Here is a 21,098-nt window from a genome sequence, read left to right as displayed (position 1 = left end):
CTTTGGGGATGAGGGTGGAGTTCTATCTGGGAGATTCGAAGGTCTAAGGGAAGAGAGGAATCTGCGGTCAACCCATTCTCCACAATGCGGGTTACAGGAAACAGCACTTTTTGTACAAAAGAAAAAAAAATTGCAGTTGATTCTGGAACTAATGTCTGCTTAATCGGAGACTTGAACAGACCACGTAATCAATAAGACAAATGACAATTTCCAAAATAAGTGTGCCTATGAGAAGGGCTTTGATTGGGAGGTGGGATGAAGGCACTCTTCTCATTTCTCAGTCTTGTGTTTATTACCACCTTTTAATTAAGAGTTTAGGTGGGAAAGCACTAATCACGCTGTACTGCGCTCTCCACCAGGGCCTTCCCTGGCTTGCCAGGCAGCTTGTCTTGCATGTTCAGAACCTTCAACCTCAGCATTTCAAAATGAGCTATTAGGGCGCCACAGAGAAGATTCGTTTCTCATGAGTGTGAGCGGGCATTATTTCAACACAGGGCAACTGGCACAAGACAAGCACGAAAGGCGAGGTATGCCGGTGGCTGTGTTTAGTCCATGGCTCTCTGATTCAAAACTGTGTCCTTTCTGACCCTTGCTGTAAAGTCTATCGTGGTTTGTTAAACACCAAGACCAAGGCCTGTGTTACCAGAGCTAGAGTTGGTGAGTTACTGCTGGCAGCCGCCCCACAGCCTGCAGCCAGGTGTGGGAGGAGCTGCCAGAGCTCGGGAGAAGATCTCTACTCTGGGCTTTCCTGCTCCTGCGGTTGTGGCTGGAGGCCCGGCTCAGTGCTGTCCTGGATCCGCGAGTGGGCCTTCCGGCATGGAGGCACGATGTTTACGTCAGCCAGAAGAGATTCCTGGTCAACCCTTGCTGAGGCTGTGGCCTATCTGCTCCTCCTGTGAAGCTGGGCTGGGGGTGGTGGAAGTTTGGAATTTGTCCCAACTCCCCTGCTCCTGAGATTCAGCGTTTCGCACGTGAGTCCTGAGGGACTGACCAGAGCCCTCCCAGCCCAGGGAAAATTAGGTTCTGCGTTTTCTTCCAGGAGCTTGGAAGCTAATGGAGTCACACCAGCTGTGGGCAGTGAACAGGACAGGGCAGCCTTTGACGGGGCTGGAGCGTGTGGAGGGCAAACTCCAAAGAGCACTGGAGGGCAGGAGGGCCCGGGGCCAGTCCAAGTCGGGGAAGGACCCTCCCGGGCCAAGCACTGCCAGGGGAAGGGAGGTCTGCTGCAGCTAAGGCAGGCTGGGTCCCAGCCCCTCTGCCTTTGTCTTTCCATCTCTGTTCAGGCTGGTACTTATGCATGCACAGGAGACCTTTCAGAAGAGGGATTCTAAAATGCCGGGGGGGCCTTATGACACAGCACGGTACCGTCTGAGTCCAAAACAAGAGAAAACCACTTGCATTCTTGCCAAGTTTCTTGCCAGGCCTGTCTGTATTTGTGCATATCTTTTAAAAAACTCATTATTTAAATCTTTGAATTAAAAAAAACATGTTCCTTGAGGTATAATTGGCATACAATAAAACTTATCCTTTTAAGGTATATAGTTCAACTAAGTTTTGGCAAATTCATATATTTATGTAACCACCATGTCCAGCATTCCAAAAAGCTCCCTTATGCCCCCTTCCAGTCAATCCCCACCAGCCCCCCAAGTCCCTGGCAACCACTGACTTTTTGTCCTCCTATATAGTTTGCCATTTCTACAACGTCAAGTAAATAGAATCACACAATCTTTTTTTTGTGTGTGTGAGGAAGATCGGTCCTGAGCTAACATCTGCCAATCCTCCTCTTTTTTGCTGAGGAAGATGGGCCCTGGGCTAACATCTGTGCCCATCTTCCTCCAGTTTATATGGGACGCTGCCACACCATGGCTTGACAAGCAGTGCGTGGGTCACGCCCAGGATCTGAACCTGCGAACCCCAGGCCGCCACAGTGGAGCACATGCACTTAACCGCTTGTGCCACTGGGCCAGCCCACACACAATCTTTTTTAAAAGATTTATTTCTAAACTTATTTTTGTTTAAAAAATTATTGTTTGACAAATTTTTATGAATCATACAGTCTTTTATATCTAGCTTAGATTTTTAACCTAGGAGTGTGTGTGTGTGTGTGTGTGTGTGTGTGTTTGTGAAGAAGAAATATATCAGTGAAGTAAAATATTTAAGCAGTTCCAAAGGGTAAAAATAATTAGTTATCTTCTCACCTCTGATTCCCTGTCCAGAAGCCACCACCATCTCATTTTTGTGTGTCCTTTCAGAAATGCAGAACATATAAATATAACAGATATGCATATCACATGCACACACACATATGCATATTCTAGTCACACGGTCCTTCACGTTGCGTTCTTGATTTAATATATTCTGGAGATTGATTCACACAGCACACATAGACCTACATTTTCTTCAATTAATGGTTGCATAGGTTTGTGCTACAACTGACTTAGCCGCTCCTGTTGATGGATTTGGGTTAATTTGCAATCTTTCGCTAATGCAAACAATGAATTGAGAGTTACAAGGCTCTTAGTAAATAGATAAAAATAAATTCACAGGTTGCATGTAACTTTTCTATAGTTGTAATTACAGGACAGAACCCATTTTGGTCTTTGGTTTTTTTCACTAGCATCTCATTTCTTCTCTTGCTCCCTCCCTCTGCCGCCCCTCCTCCCCACAGCTTTTTCTCCTGGTGAACTTCTATTGGCTCTTCACAGCCCGTCAGTCACAACCCCTGCCGGGAGGCTTGCTCTGATTTCACCTGGCTGCTCGCTCTTCCCTCTCTCGGCACCTCCCGAGCGATTAGCAAGGGGAGTTGTGATGCTCTGATCTAACTGTGTCAGCTCGGCGACCTTCTTGTGGATGGGGCCCGAGTCTTGTCGATCTGTTTCCAGTTCCCGGATGCCAAGGTCTGGCACAGAGTTAGCATTCAAAAAATGTCGAATAGGGTGATGTATTAGATATATTTCTCCTATAGAGCTAGTCGCAGGAGAATTTATGTTTCCAGTTTTGAGATTTGTTTTGTTTTTGCTTTGAAAAATAATGCTGTAGTGAACCTCTTTCTGCCTCTGGCCTTTTTTTCCTTTTGGATTATGCACCAGGCTGTGTTCTTCGAAGCGGATTACTGGACTAACAAGTGTGGTTTTGTTTTTTTTTCGATTTGCCTTACAAAATTGTGCAGGATGGTGGTTTTTTGAAGTCAGAAGTCTCCTAAGAATTGCAATGGTAATCCGAACACCTTGACCTTTTGTCTCGGTTTTGCCCTAAGACAGGTTCTCTGACCCCGGGGAGAGTCAACTCCTCTGCTCTGTGCCTTAGTTTCCCCAAAGCACAGACGTGAATTGACGCATTTCCTTCCCCGGCCAAGCCAAAGCTGCGCCTTCTCACGGCTCCGAGCCCCGCTACTCCGATTGACAGTCAATCTGACCGATGAGCGCGCTGTGGGCGGGGCTGCCCTTCTGGACACATGCGCACTGTCCTCGCCTCAGTGCGCCTGTGTCCTGGGAGATGGGTGGCGGTTGTGTCTTGGGCCGCGCCTGGGGTGGCTGGCGGCGGGGTCCCGGGGTCCGCGCAGCGCCCAAGGCCGCAGCCTTTGGCACCGAGGGCCGGTGATTACGCACCCCCCTTCGTGGGGGAGGGAGGCGGGGCGGGGCTGGGGAGAGGGGTGTGCGCGGGGTCTGGAGTTAGGTAGATAGGGGGTTCTAATCCCAGCTCTGCTGTGTGACCCTAAACTAGTTACTCGGTCTCTCGGAGCCTCAGTTCTCTCCTGTGTCAAATGGGACCGGTCGAACCTGAATTTTTGAGAGGCTCAGCCCGGGCCTTCTGAGGCATTTGTCGGAGGCGGCAGGATTTGGGAATAGGTGGGGGGAGATAAGAATGGACGGCACCTCGGGAAGCAGTGATGCCCCTGTTGCTTATCCCACCCTTTCCAGGCATCAGCGGCAGCCTCGAGGCTCCAGCAGACGGTCGGGGCCCCTGGAGGAGCGGCCCTTCCCGGGGCTGCTGCGGCCCCAGAACCTCAGCCGGAAGGAGCTGGTCGATGTGCTGAGGGCAGCCGTGGTGGACCGGAAAGGTGAGGGGTGGGAGTGACAGCTGCGAAGACCCGGAAGGGGAGCAGTCCTCCCCTGAGCTTTCTGGGGGCCTGGCTGGGCTCCCTCCTAGAGGCTTTGGGGCCAAATCCTGGTTCTGCCTCCCACTAGCGGCAGGAGCTCACACCAGCTACGCAATCTCTCAGCCTTAGCGTCACGGGGACAGGGGTGTGGGGTGGGAGGCTGTAGATAACTAGAGAGCCTTGCCCACAGTAGGCGTTCCTCAATGGGAATTGCTGTAATAAAGTGTTCACTGATGGACAAAACACAGGCTTTGCAGTCATATCTAGGCTCTGTAATCCGCTTGCTGTGTGGCTATAGGAAAATAACAATTTCCCTGAGCCTCGGTCTCCATTCAGTGATTTATTAATTTTCTCAACTATGTATTGAGCACAGGCTATGTTTCAGGGACTGTTCTAGGCATGGCTGTATAGTGCTGAACACGATAAGTATGGTTCCTGCCCTCAGGGAGCCAACATTTTAGTGAGAGAAACGGATTCACCAGGAAATAAATGAACAAGGTACTTACTAGTGATCAGTGCTATGAATAAAAGAGGGCGTTATGCTGGTGAGGAACTAGAGGAGGGCCGACATTAGACTGGGGTTTCAGGCCTCTCTGTGGTGGTGACATCTGAGCCAAGATGATATGAAGGAGCCAGACATGTGAAAATCTGAGACAGGGGAAACAGCAAGTGCAAAGGCCCTGAGGTGGCAGCAAGCTTAGCCTATGTGAGGGGCAGAAAGAAGCTCAGTTTAGGGTGTGGTGGATAACCATGTCTGAGAGGTGTAGTGGGGCCAGACGGTAAGATGAATTGAGAAAGTGCTTAGTACACTCTGCTGCTTTGGCTGTCGATGATGTTTGTGTACTATATGTTTCAGGACCTCTAGTGATGTTGAACAAGCCACAGGGTCTGCCAGTGACAGGTATGGGCAGGGGAAGGGGATGCAGTGAAAGGGGGTTTGATGTCTCTGAGGGAGGGAATCGTGAAGAGAAGGGGGCGGTGGGATGAAGCCAAAAGCCTCTGGGAGCAACTTGTACTTTTCCTTCTTTTTTTCCAGGAAAACCAGGGGAGCTGACGCTGCTCTCGGTGCTGCCAGAGCTGAGCCAGTCCCTGGGGCTCGCGGAGCAGGAGCTCCAGGTGGTCCGAGCGGCTGGGAAGTAAGTGGTGGGGGCTGATAGGAGGGTAGGCTAGGCATCGGCGCGGGGTGGGGAACAGCTGCTTGGGAAGAAGGCTGGGTTGGGATTATAGAGGTCGGATGCAAGGAAGAGGAGGGAGTGGACAGAGCTGAGTTCAAGTCCTCCTGCACGAACTGTGATCTTAGGCAAAGGGGGACACCTCACTGAACCTCCTCCCCTCAATCGTGAAATGGAGCTGATAACACCCGTGCTCGGGGGCGGTCCCTCCTGCAGCCCCGTACCTGTGGCAGGCACTGGGAGCCGACCCATGATATTCTTTCCTCCAACTGCCCTGGTCAGTCAGAGGTGGTACTTGAGATGAAATATTTCTGCACTTCCACAAATTCGTGGGCTTGTTTGTGGGGATTTAATTATTTAAGAGCTATATGTATAAAATTTCTCGCATAGCGCCTGGCACATGGTAGACATTTAGCAACTGGTGGTAACTGTTAGGACATTTGGCTCCGAGCTCCCTGGGGGCCAGGGCAGAATGAGAACACAGTGAGCTCCCTAGTCTTATTATCAAACATGAGGAAGCCTGACTTCTCAGGAGGAGGTCTGGGTTCTAGGTCTGGTGTTACTGTTTGGCCTTAAGCAGGTCAGTGTTCCTTCCTAGGGGTCTCCCTTTTTTGTGGGTGAGCCCAAGGGACTTTAACTTTTGTGATTTGTCCCCTTCCTCCAGGGAGACCTCTGGGCTTGTACTCCTCTCCAGTTGTCCCCAGACAGCAAGCCGTCTCCAGAAGTTCTTCCTCCATGCACGGAGAGCCCAGAGACCCACAGCCACCTATTGGTGAGAGGTGCTGGGAGGCTCCCAGGGTCGTGGGGAGGTCCCAGCAAGGCGCTCTGTGACCTCCTTCTGTCTCTTTCTCAGTGCTGTCACTGAGGGGGTCCCGGCTACTTCTGAGGGGAAGATCCAAGCAGCTCTGAAACTGGAACACGTTGATGGCGTCGATCTTGTGAGTCAGGGTCTGAGTGGGATAGAGGAAGGGACTTTGCAGACATGTTACCCCTACAGAGGAGTCAAGGGTGTAGAGTTGGGATGGCTGGCTCTCCTGTCCCCTAAAACAGGCAAGTGACTACCGCCTGTATGGTGGCCCTGTCCTGAGTCTGTTGGGAGCGGGGAGGGTCTGGGTGTAGCTCCCAACGTGTGTGACGCTTGTTCATTCTTGGGGGCTGACACCACAGGTAGTTCCAGTGAAATCTCCGTCCCGAAAGGACATCCTGGAGGGTGTCAAGAGGACCCTCAGCCACTTCCGTGTGGTGGCCACAGGCTCCGGCTGTGCCCTGGTCCAGCTGCAGCCACTGACAGGTGGGTCTGGAGCCCCGGCCAGCCTTTACAACTGTATGTGGTTGAAGGAGGCCAGGGGGTGGGAGGAAGGTGGTGGGGTCAGCAGCAGCCTGGGGAGCCTCTGATGGACCCCAAGGGAGTGTGTGACCAGGCCCAGCTGAGGAGCAGTGCTTCTGCTGGAAGTCTGATGGCCATTCCTTTGCAGCTCGTCGGTTTGTTCTCTTAGTGATCTCAGGATCTTCTCTTTGTCTTTGGTGTTCTGTAGGTTCACTGTGATGAGTCTAGGTGTGTGGGTTTACTTGTATTGATCTTGCTTGGGATTCACTGTGCTTCTTGAATCTGAAGATTAATGTTTCATCAAGCCTGGAAAATTCTTTCTCTCTTCAAATGTTGTGCCTCTTGCATTCTCTCTATTCTCTTCCTTTTGAAAGCCGAATAGACGTGTCACCTTTTCATCTACTCGCTGTCTCAACTTTTCTTTCATATTTTTTATTTCTTTCTCTCTGCTGCATTCCGAGTAATTTCTTGAGATCTATCTTTCAGTTGAGTCATTTTCTCTTCATTTGGATCTAATCTGCCAGTTTATCCATTAACTGTATTTTTCATGTCTAGAAATTCTATTTGGTTTTTCTTACAAATACAAATTACCCTTTAAAAGATACATCATCTGTTTTTTTCTCATATTCTTTTTTTTTTTTTTTAAAGATTTTATTTATTCAGTTTTTTTCCCCCCAAAGCCCCAGCAGACAGTTGTATGTCATAGGTTCACATCCTTTTAGTTGCTGTACGTGGGACTCGGCCTCACGTTGGACGGAGAAGTGGTGCCTCGGGGCGCTCCCGGGATCTGAACCCAGGCCGCCAGCATCAGAGTGCGCGCACTTAACCGCTAAGCCACGGAGCCGGCCCTTTTCTCATATTCTTTGTTCTTTTTTTGTCTTTAATCATTTTATTTTATTTTATTTATTTATTTTTTTAAAGATTTTATTTATTCATTTTTTTTCCCCCCCAAAGCCCCAGTAGATAGTTGTATGTCATAGGTTCACATCCTTCTAGTTGCTGTACGTGGGTCTCGGCCTCGCGTTGGACGGAGAAGTGGTGCCTTGGGGCGTGCCCGGGATCCGAACCCGGGCCGCCAGCATCAGAGCGCGCGCACTTAACCGCTAAGCCACGGAGCCAGCCTGTGTCTTTAATCATTTTAAACATACTTATATTGTATATCTGTAATTCCGTTGTCTGAAATTCTGGAGGGTCTAATCCTATTATGTTTCACACTGGCTCTCACCATTGGTGGATTGTTTCCTGATTGCTCTGTGATTCAGGACTGTGAATTCAGGTTCACCTGGGCCTTTATCTGTGGAAATCCTTTATTGCCTCATCAGAGGAGGGGCTTTCCGGAGAGGTTCTGCCTTTGCGTCTGCTGAATGCCCCAGGGCTGTCACTGCTTCAGGACCGCTCTGAGTATTAGTGTCTCAGTTGGAAGTTCTTGGGTCACTCAAGTAGTGTTAGAGCCCCAAACCTGTGTGACAGCAGACTCATGGTTGTGACGTCTCGGGAAAACTCTTCCGTTCCCCTCATCCAGACCCAGGGTGATCATCTGCCTTCACTGGTGGCTGGCTTTTTCTCCTGGTCCAGTCTTTCTGAAATGTAGCCCTTTTAGGGTTTCATTTGGACACCAAGGCCTGGTCCCTGGCCCCTAGGTAGCCACTTAAACCCACGCCCCCTGGACACCAAGATTGGCAACACCTCTAGAATAGGTGAAACGTTGGCTTTCATGTGCTCTGGATTTGTCTTCCTTTTTGTGTTTTGGTCTTGGGGACATTACTTTTCTGTATGCCCAGCAGTGTGTTTAAAAGGATCACTGTTGGGCCGGCCCCGTGGCTTAGCGGTTAAGTGTGCATGCTCTGCTGCTGGCGGCCCAGGTTCGGATCCCGGGCGTGCATCGACACACCGCTTCTCCGGCCATGCTGAGGCCGTGTCCCACATACAGCAACTGGAAGGATGTGCAGCTATGACATACAACTATCCACTGGGGCTTTGGGGGAAAAATAAATAAATAAATAAAATTATAAAAGGATGACTGTTGGTTCTTCCGCTGTTCCTAGGTGGTCTATAGCAAGAGAGTTTTTAGATTCTCCAGTCCACCAGACTGCCAGACGTGGAAGCAGAGTACAGCCCCTGGATTTGAATCCCAGCTTGTGGTGGTCGGCAAGTCACTTGTTTTTTGTTTTTTTTTTTTAAAACAGTTTTATTTATTTATTTATTTATTTATTTAGTGAGGAAGATCAGGCCTGAGCTAACATCTATTGCCAGTCCTCCTCCGTCTTTTTTTTCCCCAAAGCCCCAGTAGATAGTTGTATGTCATAGTTACACATCCTTCTAGTTGCTGTATGTGGGACGCGGCCTCAGCATGGCCGGAGAAGCGGTGCGTCGTTGCACGCCCGGGATCCGAACCCGGGCCGTCAGTAGCGGAGCGCGCGCACTTAACCGCTAAGCCACAGGGCCGGCCCCCAAGTCACTTGTTTTTGAGCTTTGGTTTTCCTACCTTAAAGATTTTATTTATTTTATTTTTCCCCCCAAAGCCCCAGTGGATAGTTGTGTGTCGTAGCTGCACATCCTTCTAGCTGCTGTATGTGGGACTCGGCCTCAGGATGAACGGAGAAGTGGTGCCTCGATGCGCACCCGGGATCCGAACCCGGGCCACCAGCATCGCAGCGCGCGCACTTAACCACCAAGCCACAGGGCCGGCCCTTTCCTACCTTAAAATGGGAATGATGACAGGACCCACCTTATAGGGTCATCGGAAGGATTAAGTAAGTTCACATATGTGAAGCCTTTCGTCCCACGCCTAGCACATGGCCCCCCATTTCTGTATTTGTCAAGGTACTTTCGATTATAAGTTTCCCCAAAGTCAGTTAAAATTGGTGAAAACCCAAAAAGGGAACTTACTGGCTCACATTGCTTAAAGTTCAGGCATGACTGGATCCAGAGGCTCAGACGATGTCATCAGGAAGCTGTCTCTCCATTCTTGCTTCTCGCCTCCTGCGTGCTGGCTTCTTTTTCCTACAGGCGCTCCCGTGGTGAAGGCAGAGATGGCCAGGTGCTCCCGCAGCTCCAGTCTTGTACCCCACCACAAGGAGCGTTCCTTATTCCCAGGAGCTTCAACAATAAATTCGGGGTTGCATCTCTTCCTGAGCAAATCCCGCAGCTGGGTGGTTGACAGCTATGACTGTCCTGACCTGGTCATGCACCCTGCTCTGGAGGCGGGAGTGGTAGCATTGACCTCACCAAAACCACACGGTCTGAGATGGGGCAGGGTGTTTCCCAGGGGAAAGGGGGAGAGACTCTGCTGGGTGGCACAGGAGCAGCGGCTCACCCTCTGTCCTGTCTCTTCTGTCTCCCAGTGTTCCCCAGTCAGCTGCAGGTGCACATGGTACTGGAGCTCTGCCCTGTTCTTGGGGACCACACATACTCTGCCCGCGTGGGCAGTGTGCTGGGCCAGCGCTTTCTGCTGCCAGCTGACAGCACCAAGACCCAAAGACAGGTACCCACACCCAGCTGCCTGCTGCCTTCTGGGGGTGGGGGTGAGGGGGGCAGCATCTCCAGGCATGAGCTGTGCAGCTTGGGACTGGGAGGCAGCCCTCTTGGCTTCCAAGGCTGTCTGTAGCCCTATCTTGCCCTGTGGCCTTGAGCAAGTGACGCCCCGTCTCTCTTGGGCCTCATTCTGCCCAGCTGTTCAATAAGGGAGTTGAACGGGCTGATTTCTAAAGGCCCTTCTGAGTCTGCTGTTCTTTTGGTACAAGGGGTAGAAGAGGTTGTGTGTGTGTATTAGGCTACCTCTCTGCTCTAACAGAGTAACGTCAAAGTACCGGAGTCTTAACACAGTAATTTCCCTCCATGTTAAGTCCAGTGAATGGGTGTGGGGTAGGGGTGGGCTTTGCCCCAGTCCCTCTGGGACTCAGGCTGTTGCCGTCCAGCCAGCAGATGATGGGACAGTGCGGGTTCCTGTGGGAGGTTTCCGTGGGCCAGGTCTGGCAGTGGCATACATACTTGCACTCGGTCACATGGCCTCGCCAAACTGCAAGGGGGGCTGGGAAATGTAGTTTAGCTGTATGCCCAGGCGGAAACTGATGTGAGCCCCTAGGCAGTCTCTGCCGTAGTGTGGGTGTGTGTGAGTGTATCCGTGTGCATGCGTAGCGAGGAAATGACTAACGACGATGGGCGTGGAAGGAGGGAAGAAGTACTTGCCTCACTGCCATTTTCCTTAGAGCTGGTACCTGCTGGTTAGAATCACCTGGCTGAACGCTGATCTGCCTCTCCCACCCCAGGTCCTTGACGAAGCCCTCCTCAGACGCCTCCGCCTGAGCCCCTCCCAGGCTGCCGAGCTGCCCTTGCACCTCCACCTGCATCGTCTCCACCTCCCCGGTGCCAGGCCCAGGGACGCCCCCATCGAGCTTCTGGCACCCCTGCCCCCTTATTTCTGCAGGACCCTGCAGTGCCTGGGACTTCGGCAGCAGTAGTCCTTCTGTTCTTGCCCTTCCTTCTTATCCCACTGGAGAGCAGTGGGGGCCGGGGGAGGATGGGCCTGTGGTCAGGCCTGAGGAGATGGAGGTCAGTGCTCCACATGCAGTAAGGCCGTGGCTCAAGATCCTGGGCTGTGTAGTCGGACAAATCTAAGATCAGGTCCTGGCTAGGCCACCTGCTGCGTGGCATTGGACAAATGACTTCACCTCTCTGGACTTGAGATGATGGGAGTAACTACCTCATAGTATGGTTTTGAGGGTGTACTGAGAGGGTCCATGTTTATCATGGACTGTGCTTTCTGCTGAGTTCAATGTGTGGGTCTTTCTATTTGGCTGTTTCTGTCCCGATTCTACCTGGAAGGAAACGTTAGAGGTTTTTTTTTTATTATGGTAAAATACACCTAACAAAACTTACTATCTTAACCATTTTAAAGTGTACAGTTCAGTGGCATTAAGTACATTCACATTGTTGTGCAGCCGTCGCCACCATCTCCGGAACTTTTTTCATCTTCCCCAACTAACTCTGTACCCGTTAAACACTAGGTCCCCATGTGCCCTCCTCCCAGCCTGTAGGCGCCACCATTCTCCTTTGTCTCTGTGAGTTTGACTATTCTAGGTACGTCATATAAGCAAAGATGCTGTAGCTTTTACTTTAAAAATTTGTGAAGTATATCAAAACTACGAGTGCACAGAACCTCTCTGTGGTTTAAAGAATACAGTCATGTGCCGCATAATGACGTTTCAGTCAACCATGTAGGTGCATATACGATGGTGGTCCCATAAGATTAGTGCCATAGAGCCTAGGTGTGTAGTAGGCTGTACCATCTAAAAAAAGTTTGTGTGGGTACACTCTATGATGTCCACACGACGACAAGATCACCAAATGATGCAGTTCTCAGAGTGTCTCCCCGTCGTTAAGCAGCACATGGCTGTAACTATAAGGTGACACCCATCTAACCACCTCTTGGGGCACGAGATAGAAATATCCCTCTCCTTCCTTGTAGAGCGGCAGTTCTCAACCCTGGCCCCACGTTAGAAGCCCCTACCCTATCCCCTCAGGAAGCTTAAAAAAAAATCCCTATGCCTCCCCACGATTCTGCACCCCAAAGATACTGGTGTAATCAGTCTGGGATGGATACCCTGGCATCAGTCTTTTTAAAAAGCTCCCAGAGGGGTTCTCGTGTTCAGTCTAGGTTGGGAACCACTGTCCTGACATGGGAGAATGCTTTCCTTGCTTGTCTTTTGTGCTAAGTTTTACTCCATACACGTGCATCCCTAAAGAATATTTCATTTTGCCGTTTCTGCAGTTTCTGTGAATGGAATAGTGCTGTACGTATTCTTTTGTGACGCGCTCTCGCTCCACACTGTGAATTGCTCTGTGTTCTGTGGCGTGGAGTGTGCATTCAGGTGCTTGAATGTACCGGTTGATCCATTCCACCGTCAGTGGACAGGTCTTTAGCTGTTAGCACAATGCTGCCGTGAACCTGCTTGTACGCGTTTCCTGGTTCAGTGATGCAAGAATTTCTGGGTTTGAGTTCGTTGTCTTCGCGTGGCTAGTGTATTAGGTTCCTAGGGCTGCTGGAACAAATTGCCACAACCCGAGTGGCTTAAAACAACAGAAAGTAGTTCTCTCACAGTCTGGAGGCCAGAAGTCGGAAATCAAGGTGTCGACAGGGCCGTGCTCGCTCTCAAGGCTCCAGGGGAGGATCCTTCCTTGCCTGCTCAGCTTCTGGTGGCTCCAGGCGTTCGTTGGCCTGCGGCTGCGTCACACCCATCTGTGCCTCCATCTTCACACGGCCTCCTCTCCTCGTGTTTGTCCTCTTCTGACTCTTTCAAGGACAGCTGTCACCTGGATAACCCAGGATGATCTCATCTCAGGATCTTTTCCTTAATTACATCTACAAAGACCCTTCCAAATAAAGTCATACTCACAGGTAGACATATTTTAGGGGGGAGGGTGCCATTCAACCCATTCAACTGAGAAATACCGACGTTTTGACATGGGTGTGGCTTGTTGGATGCTTCCTTTTTAGGTGACCTTGGCCCCTTGCTCAGCAAGGGACAGACCCACTCTCTTTGGAGAAGGGTTGCGGTTTAGGCAAGGTCCACCCTTCCCCCCGTCTCATGTTGCAAATCTTGTGCCCATTAGAGGCGATTCTGCTGCCAGCCCCGCTCCTCTGGGCTTGGAGGTTGGGGGGACTCCCAGTGGTCAGCAGTGCTGGCAGTGTGTCCCTGCCTTCTGCTCACTGCCACCTGATCTTGGGCAAGCCACGTCTCCTCATGTAGACTCAGTTTCCTTATCTGTAAAGTGAGGTTTATCCCCCCACCCAAAGATCAGAGATGCCAGGGGAGTCCCTGAACAGGAAGCCCGATGTTTGTCACTAGGTGGGAATTCTTGCTTTGTAGGGGAGTGCTGGTGGCCTCTAACTCTCATTCTGGACCTTGGGGTACAGGGCCCCAGCCTACCCCCTCTTCACCCTGCAGTAGAAATGGAGCCAAGGCTAGCATGCTTCACTTTCTCCTTTTTATTTGGTGCTGCATCCAGGATAGGGGCAGTGTGGGTCGAAGCCAGGGCTCCTCTAGCCTGACATCCCCCATGCCCCTCCACCCCTGGTGTGCATTTCTAAGGAGCAGAGGTCTTGCTTGGGAGGCTCAGTGTGTTCATGAGGCAGGTTCCGCCTTGGGTTTGTCACAGAGTCTGGTCTTGACCTTGCCTTTGCCCTTGATCTTCGTATGGGTGCTAGGAATAGTTCCAGCTTTGAAGTGTAAAGGCCACAAGGTGCTTCCAGGATGGGGACCACGAAGGTGCTGGGGAGCCACAGCCTTGGTGTGAAAGGAGAGGAGAAGGAGAAGAGATGATCAGGAATCTGTCCAGGAAGGAGGTTCCGAGGGAAACAAGCCCTTCCTTTGGGGCTCCAGCCAGCCTGGGAGCTGCCCTCTGCCTGTGCCCTCCAGCCCTGATGCCGGGATTCAGCATGGCCTGCCAGGGTGCGAGTCACAGTTTGAGGCCCACCTTTCTTGGTTTCAAGTTGGATGCCAGCTTGAGCTCAGGGTCCGGTGGTAAGGAAATCCTACCCTTGGCAGTAGGTACTGTTATGGAGGCCTTGCCGGTGGTCAACAGGGTCCTAGTGCCGACTGGCTTGCTGTGCTGCAGTCTGAGGCCCCGGCCCTAGGGGGAAGGCAGCCGGGCCTTGGTGTGGAGGCTGGGGAAGTGGCAAGGGGCTGTGGGAGCGAGAGAGGCTGTGAGGGCCTGGGGAGGGCCCAAGGCTGGCCAGTTGCCCCTCCAGGTGTGTGTGGAGGGCAGGGAGGTAGGGGAGGTCATCAAATTCCAGTAAATCACGGAAGTCAAACAGCTGTGGTGGCTGCAACGCATTTTCTTTGTCTTCGTCCTCTGCGGATGCAGAGCCCAGGCCTAGTGAGGCCCCTGTCCCTGCCCCATATGCCCATACCAAAGCCTCAACCCTGAGACAGTGGGAACCATAGGAAAGGGACTCAGGAAGGGCAGCTTGTGGAAAGGCAGGGACTGCTCACCATCCTTGGTAGTGTCACTATTACCCACTACTGAGCTACCCAGATCCTTCTGCAGTGGTGGCAGGGTGGTCCCCAAGAGATGGATCTTCTCCACCCAACCCCTCCGGCACAAGAGGCTCCGGATCACTGGGTAGTGGCCTTGGATCATAAAGATCTTCTTTTGCTGCAAGTTGAGAGAAGAATCCTTGTTCAGTAAATATTGCCTAAGTGCCTGACGTAGGGAATATTTACAGTCTCTGCCTTCCTTGGGCAAAGGCAGCTGGGCCTTGGTGTGGAGGCCCAGGAATTGTCATTTTTAGCAGGTTCTTCAGGGAATTCTTATAGCCACCGAGTTTGGGAACCCCTAGTCAGAGTCCTAACTCCAGAGGTTGCGGGAGAAACAGCTGTGAGGGTCCATCTTTCCAAGATGGAATACAGGTCAGAAGTGACTCTCGCCGATAGAGCAGGGGAGACAGGAGCCTATCGAGACTGCTTTTGCAAGTTTGGCAACAGAAAGAAAGGAGCAGAGCGAGTGAAGGGGAGAGGGTAAAGTGAGGTGGTTGGCAGGGATCAGAGTTTGAAGCCCTTCATTGGCCATGGCAGAGAACAGTTGGGTTTCATTTTAAAAGATAACAGTAGGGCCGGCCCCGTGGCGTAGTGGTTAAGTGCGCGCACGCTGCTGCTGGGGGCCCGGGTTTGGATCCCGGGCGCGCACCGACGCACCGCTTGTCAGGCTGTGCTGTGGCGGTGTCCCACATAAGGTGGAGGAAGATCGGCACGGATGTTAGCTCAGGGCCAGTCTTCCTCGGCAAAAAGAGGAGGGTTGGCATGGGTGTTAGCTCAGGGCTGATCTTCTGCACCAAAAAAAAAAAAAAGATAACAGTAAGCCATTGGAGGATTTTTTTAAAACTAATTTTGAAACAATCTCAAACTAACCAAAGTTACAGGGAACAACACCAGACTTGCTGATTCACTTGAGGGTAAGTTGCCAGCCTGATGCCTGTCATTCCAGGATACTTCACTGGTCTTCCCTGAAGTAAGGGAAGGATATTCTCCTATGTAATTACAACACATCCACCAAAATCGGGAAACATCCAGTGTTAACATGACTACCCTTTAATCCCGAGACTCCATTCCAGTGTTTCCAATCGTCCCAGTAATGTCCTTTAGAGCGAAAGAATCCAGGTCAGGATCAAGTGTTCTGTTTCATTGTGCTTCTCTTTAGTCTCCCTCTGTCTGGAACAGTTCATCAATTTTTCTTGACTTGAATGGCCTTGGCTGTTTTGAAGATTATAAACCAGTTGTTTTGTTTCCTGGTCCTGCATTTGGAATTGTCTATCTCCTCGATTCAGGTTGTATATCTGGTAGGAATAGGATAAAAATAGGTTGTGACTGCAAAATTGCATACAGTTTGGATTTGTCACATGACTGTTTGACTATTTGAATAAGGAGGTGCAGTCAGGCTTCTCTGTGTAAAGTTATTATTGTTCCCTTTGTGTTTAATATTTTCTAGAGAGGTGCTTTGTAATAAGTAAACATCTTATTCTGCATCTTTCAACTTATTCATTTACATATATCAAGAGGGACTCAAATATTCCTATTTTAATAGGATATAAGGATGGTAACAGATTATTTAATGACAATCACATTGTCACACAGACTTTGCCAGTGGGATTCCCTCCGTCCCGACTTCTGTGGCCTTTTGCCACGTCCCCATCATGCTTTGAGTGCTTTCTGACTTTTGGGCACAGCAGGGTATTGCAGGCTCATCTTGTACCTCCCCTGCCCTAGCCCTTGATTTTCGTCGTTTTTCTAAGGAGGTCTGCTTCATTTTAGTGGAGAAGCATATTCAGAAAACAAGATCTGGGAGCTAGGTGTGTTCATTGCTGTTGGTGTGTTGCTGATCCCAGGCATTTATTGAAGGATATTAAGCAAATAAATATATACATTCTCTAGTGAATCCAAGCAAAAAAGTAAAGTGAGGATTCTACTGTTCCAAGATAACTAATGATGTGGTTGTGAATGTCCTGAATCGTCTGTCCTCATATGTAACTTACTTAAATGGGGTTATGCAGTATGTAGCCTGAACTTTTATTCTATGACATGCCATGGGTCTCTTTTCCTGTTAATCAGTATCATATAAAATTTAGTAAATGCACATTATGGACCGTGTACTCTGCCAGGTGACTTATAGCATTTCTTATAATCATAACCTTGAGCTAGTTGCTACTGTTCCCATTTTCTAGGGGCAGAGGCCAACTTTATTCACTGGGATTTAAACCCAGACTGTCATCTCATACACTTTAGCATTTAATCCTTGTGAGGACTCTAAGTCTGTACTTGCCTTAACTTTTTAGATGATGAAACTACTTCAGAGAAAGGTGATAACTTGCTTAAATTCAGAATAATGAAGAAGGGGAGCTATACTTCAAACCTAGGTCTGTTTAGCTCTAGAGTTGCATTATCCAGTGCAGTAGCTACTAGTTCTATGCGGCTACTGAACTCTTAAAATGTGTCTAGTTGAAATTGAGATGTGCTTACGTCTAAAATACATGTAGGACTTTGAAGACTTAATATGAAAAAAAGGTAAAATCTTACCAATTTTTACCTTGATAATATGTTGATATCATATTTTAGATTGAATTAAATATATTACAGGTAATTTCACCTGTTTTTATTTTAATGTGGCTATTAGAAAATTTAAAATTACATCTTTGTGATAAAGAGCATCTATGAAAAACTCACAGCTAACATCATACTTAATGGTGAAATTCTGCAAGTTTTCCCCTAAGATCAGGGATAGATAAGGATATTTGCTCTTGCCACTTCTATTCAACATCGTATTGGAGGTTCTAGTCAGGGTGAACAGGCAAGACAATAAAATAAAAGGCATCCTGATTGGAAAGGAAGAAGTAAAACTATCTCTATTTGTAGATGACATGATCTTGTACACAGAAAGCCCTAAGGAATACACACACACACACACACACAACACACGCACACACATACGCACAGCCCCCACAGAATTAGAGCTAATAAATGAGCTCAGCAAGGTTGCAAGATATAAGATCAATATACAAATATCAATTCTATTTCTATACACTGGCAATGAACAACCTGAAAATGAAATGAAAACAATTCCATTGATAATAGCATCAATAAGAATAAAACACTTAAGACTAAATTTAACAAAAATGTAAGACTTATAGATTGAAAATTAACATTGTCAAAATAGGTTAGAGTGAAGACCTAAAGAAGACCTAAATAATGGAAAGACAGATGTGCTCAGGGTGCGGGTCACAGTTTGAGCCCCACCTTTCTTGGTTTCAGGATGTTGGATGCCAGCTTGAGCTCAGGGTCCCGTGGTAAGGAAATCCTACCCTTGGTGGTAGGTAGTGTTATGGAGGCCTTGCCGGTGGTCAACAGGGTCCTAGTGCCGACTGGCTTGCTGTACTGCAGTCTGAGGTCCTGGCGCTGGGCGCGGAGCACATTGGGGGATGGCAGCCAGGCCTGGGTGTGGAGGCTGGGGAAGTGGCAAGGGGCTGTGGGAGCAAGAGAGGCTGTGAGGAAGGCCCAAGGCGGGCCAGTTGCCCCTCCGGTGTGTGTGGAGGGCAGGGAGGTGGGGGTAAGGGCAGGGGCGTGTGAGGGCAGATGGAGCCCTCCCCGTTCCTCCTCCAGAGGCTGTGGGAAGAACACAGGGTTTGGAGTCCAACAGACCTGGGTCTGCATCCCAGCTCAGCCCCTTCTGAGCTGTGCAACCTCGGGCAACTTCCTTAAACTTCCTGATTCCTCTGATGGATAATGGGGATAATGGCACCTGCCTCGCTAGGCTGTGAGGACTAAAGGAGCTGCTCAGGTGGCAACGCAGTGTAAACTGTTAAGTGCTGTACAGTATTCCTTCCCCCCCCCAGGTGACTTTGCGTGCAGGCAAGGTCAGAATACCGTGGCAGGAAAGGCTTGGGCTCTGGAGAGAGATGGGCCAGGGATTGAGTCTTGGCATCTTTGAAACAAGTACAACTGCCTCTCAAGGTGACTCCTTTGGAGGGGACAGTACTTGTTTCATGTATTTTTAAAAAATACTTTCTAACTGGTGGCCTTTACTTGCTACTGGTGGTTCTTTGGCGGGGCTGTGGGTGAGGGGCAAATCCAGGTGGTTAGGAGGGGCTTGGAGAGCAGGAAGAAGTTGTCTTGGGCCCGTGGGGTGTTTTGGGGGAATGGTGTTACCCAGGGCCTGGGGGTTCTTCAGACTCGGGGCCAATCTGTTCAAGGGGTGGGGCTGCCTGTCCCCACTAGCAAAGGTCATGGTGAAAATGCAGCCCATCCTGGTGCTGCCAGGGTGGGGGGTCCCACTTCTGGAGATGGGGCTTTTCGCCTTGCCTTTCTTCCCCTTTCTGGGGGCCGAGGTGGTGGCAGTGGAGTCTGGCTTCGCAGTGTGCCCCAGGCTCCTGTCCCAAGCAACCTTCCTGGGAGCTGTAAGGGTCCCCAAGTCCTTGCCTTCCCCAGAGCCTTGCTGGGTCAGTGGGTGAGGAGCTGGGCGGAGGCGTATCTGCTGGTGACGCATCTCCAGGGGCTTCTTGATGGCCAAGCCCTTTACTAGGAGCTGGGTACCCACCTACTGGGGCACCTACGTGGCGGGCTCTGGGGAAGAAGAGGAGACAGGCCTGCTCAGACAGTGGTGCTGGAATCCTGGGCCCAGAAGGACTCAGGGCAGAGATGGATGGAATGAATTTCTAGGGCTGATCAACGGGAAGCCTGCCTCTTTCGTCTCAGGGGTCTGGTGCTGGAGGCCTGAATCAGACCTAGAGAGTCACAGAGCCCACGGGGTTAGTAACCCAGGGGAGTGGAGGAGGCTGAGCCATGCTCTCTGGCTTTAGCTTGTGGTTACCTTTGTCTTTTCTGTGTCTGCTCTCCACGGTGCACCGGGAGTTCGTCAGGGCCAGGCTGCCTGAGTCATCCGTTGGCCCATCATGGGACACCAAGCACACGCTGGACATTCAATAGATGTTTAAGGAGTCAGTGTCTCCTTAAATGTGGGAGGAGCCCCAACCCTTTCCCCAGAACTTCCTCACTGAAGTATTTATTTATACCTTTCTTCTGGCTCTTGGACTGCCTTTAGCAATTTGTGTGTCTGTTTCCTCACTCTGCTTATTCCCTTCTCAAATCCTTTGTCCTGATGTTTCCTTTGCCTTGAATATTCCCCCAGGTCTTCCAAAGACACTCCCAGTCCCAGGCAGAATGCTATAGACTGAATGTTTGTATCTCCCGCAATTCATGTGTTGAAACCTAATCCCCAGTGTGATGGTGTTTGGAGGTGGGGCTTTTGGGAGGTGGGATTAGTGTCCTTATAAAGGAGACCCCTCGTCCCTTCCACCATGTGAGGACCCAGAGAGGAGATGGCTGTCTGGGAACCAGGGAGTGGACCCTCACTACACGCCAAACCTACCGGCGCCTTGATCTTGGGCTTGCCAGGCTCCAGCATTGTGAGAAATAAATTTCTGTTGTTTAGAAACCACCAGTCTATGGTATCCTGTTAGAGCAGCCCATATGGACTGAGACACTCCAGGACTGCAAAAGACTGGCTTCTCACCAGTCAGGACTTGGCTGAAAGCTCACCTCCTCTCAAGCCTTCTCTACGCCCACAGGCTGATCTAGCTCCCCAGCCATTTGCTGTCATATCACTTTGTTTTGTTTTCTTCCCAAACGTCATCATCTGAAATTATCTTGTTTATCTGCATGTGTGTGCATAGCCTGAGATCCCCCCTACCCCAGGAATGTCAGCTCCTTGAAGTATGGGCCAAGGACATCTTGTTTCCTGCTGTATTCTTAGCCCCTGGGAGAGCTGGCACATAGTAAGTGCCTAATTTGCTGAATGAATGAATGACGGTTGCCTGGGAGCTCCTCCAGGGAAGGATTTAGATCTTAATAATAATAATAGCTATTTATTGAGCCTGAAGGATGCAGTAAGCTGTATAGCAAGTACATTTCATGATTATCTCATTTCGTGATAACCCAGTGGGGTAGGAGCTGTTTGTAATCCCCATCTGTTGGATGCAAGTGAAGTTTAGAGGAGTTACATCACACAGCTAATGCTAGACTGCTGGTTTTCGAAGTGGAGTCCCCAAGTAGCCTCAGCATCAGTATCACCTAGGAACCTTTAGAAATACACTTTCTTAGGCCCCACCCCAGACTGAGACTCTGGGGTGGGGCCCTGCAATGTGATTTTTTTTTTTTTTTGGTGAGGAAGATCAGCACAGAGCTAACATCTGATGCCAGTCCTCCTCTTTTTGCTGAGGAAGACTGGCCCTGGGCTAACAGCCGTGCCCATCTTCCTCCACTTTATATGGAACGCCGCCACAGCATGGCTTGATAAGCAGTGCGTCGGCGCGTGCCCGGGATCCAAACTGGCGAACCCCAGGCCACCGCAGTGGAGCGCGTGCACTTAACCGCTTGCGCCACCAGGCCGGCCCCTGCAATTTGATTTTTAACAAGCCCCTCTGGGGCTCCTGATGCATTAGTATGAAAAACCC

General features: G+C 50.2%; 1 protein-coding gene across 5 annotated transcripts; it reads left to right on the top strand.

Annotated features, from left to right (window-relative positions):
- The first annotated feature begins 2,925 nt into the window (after positions 1–2,925).
- On the top strand, positions 2,926–11,484 carry RPUSD3 (RNA pseudouridine synthase D3). 5 transcript variants are annotated; one of them, XM_087431443.1, is made up of 10 exons: positions 2,926–3,213; positions 3,921–4,060; positions 4,956–5,000; positions 5,136–5,235; positions 5,936–6,043; positions 6,125–6,321; positions 6,439–6,562; positions 8,644–8,746; positions 9,943–10,082; positions 10,867–11,063. In XM_087431443.1, exons 3-10 carry the CDS (start codon positions 4,967–4,969, stop codon positions 10,901–10,903), a joined length of 843 nt encoding a protein of 280 aa, XP_087287569.1. In that variant the 5' UTR covers positions 2,926–3,213; positions 3,921–4,060; positions 4,956–4,966; the 3' UTR covers positions 10,904–11,063. The 5 variants fall into 5 exon arrangements, with proteins under 5 accessions (XP_087287569.1, XP_087287565.1, XP_087287568.1 ...); XM_087431439.1 differs by lacking the exon at positions 2,926–3,213 and adding an exon at positions 3,463–3,596; XM_087431440.1 differs by lacking the exons at positions 2,926–3,213; positions 8,644–8,746 and adding an exon at positions 3,464–3,596 and having other exon boundaries at positions 6,125–6,209; positions 10,867–11,484.
- Positions 11,485–21,098: the final 9,614 nt, after the last annotated feature.

This window comes from Ceratotherium simum, chromosome 5 (assembly GCF_057802395.1).
Source record: "Ceratotherium simum simum isolate JZ-2026a chromosome 5, ASM5780239v1, whole genome shotgun sequence".
In the NCBI taxonomy this organism is placed as follows: Eukaryota; Metazoa; Chordata; class Mammalia; order Perissodactyla; family Rhinocerotidae; genus Ceratotherium; species Ceratotherium simum.
The sequence above is the reverse complement of the archived record's forward strand: the minus strand, read 5'-3'. Positions and strand labels throughout refer to the sequence as shown.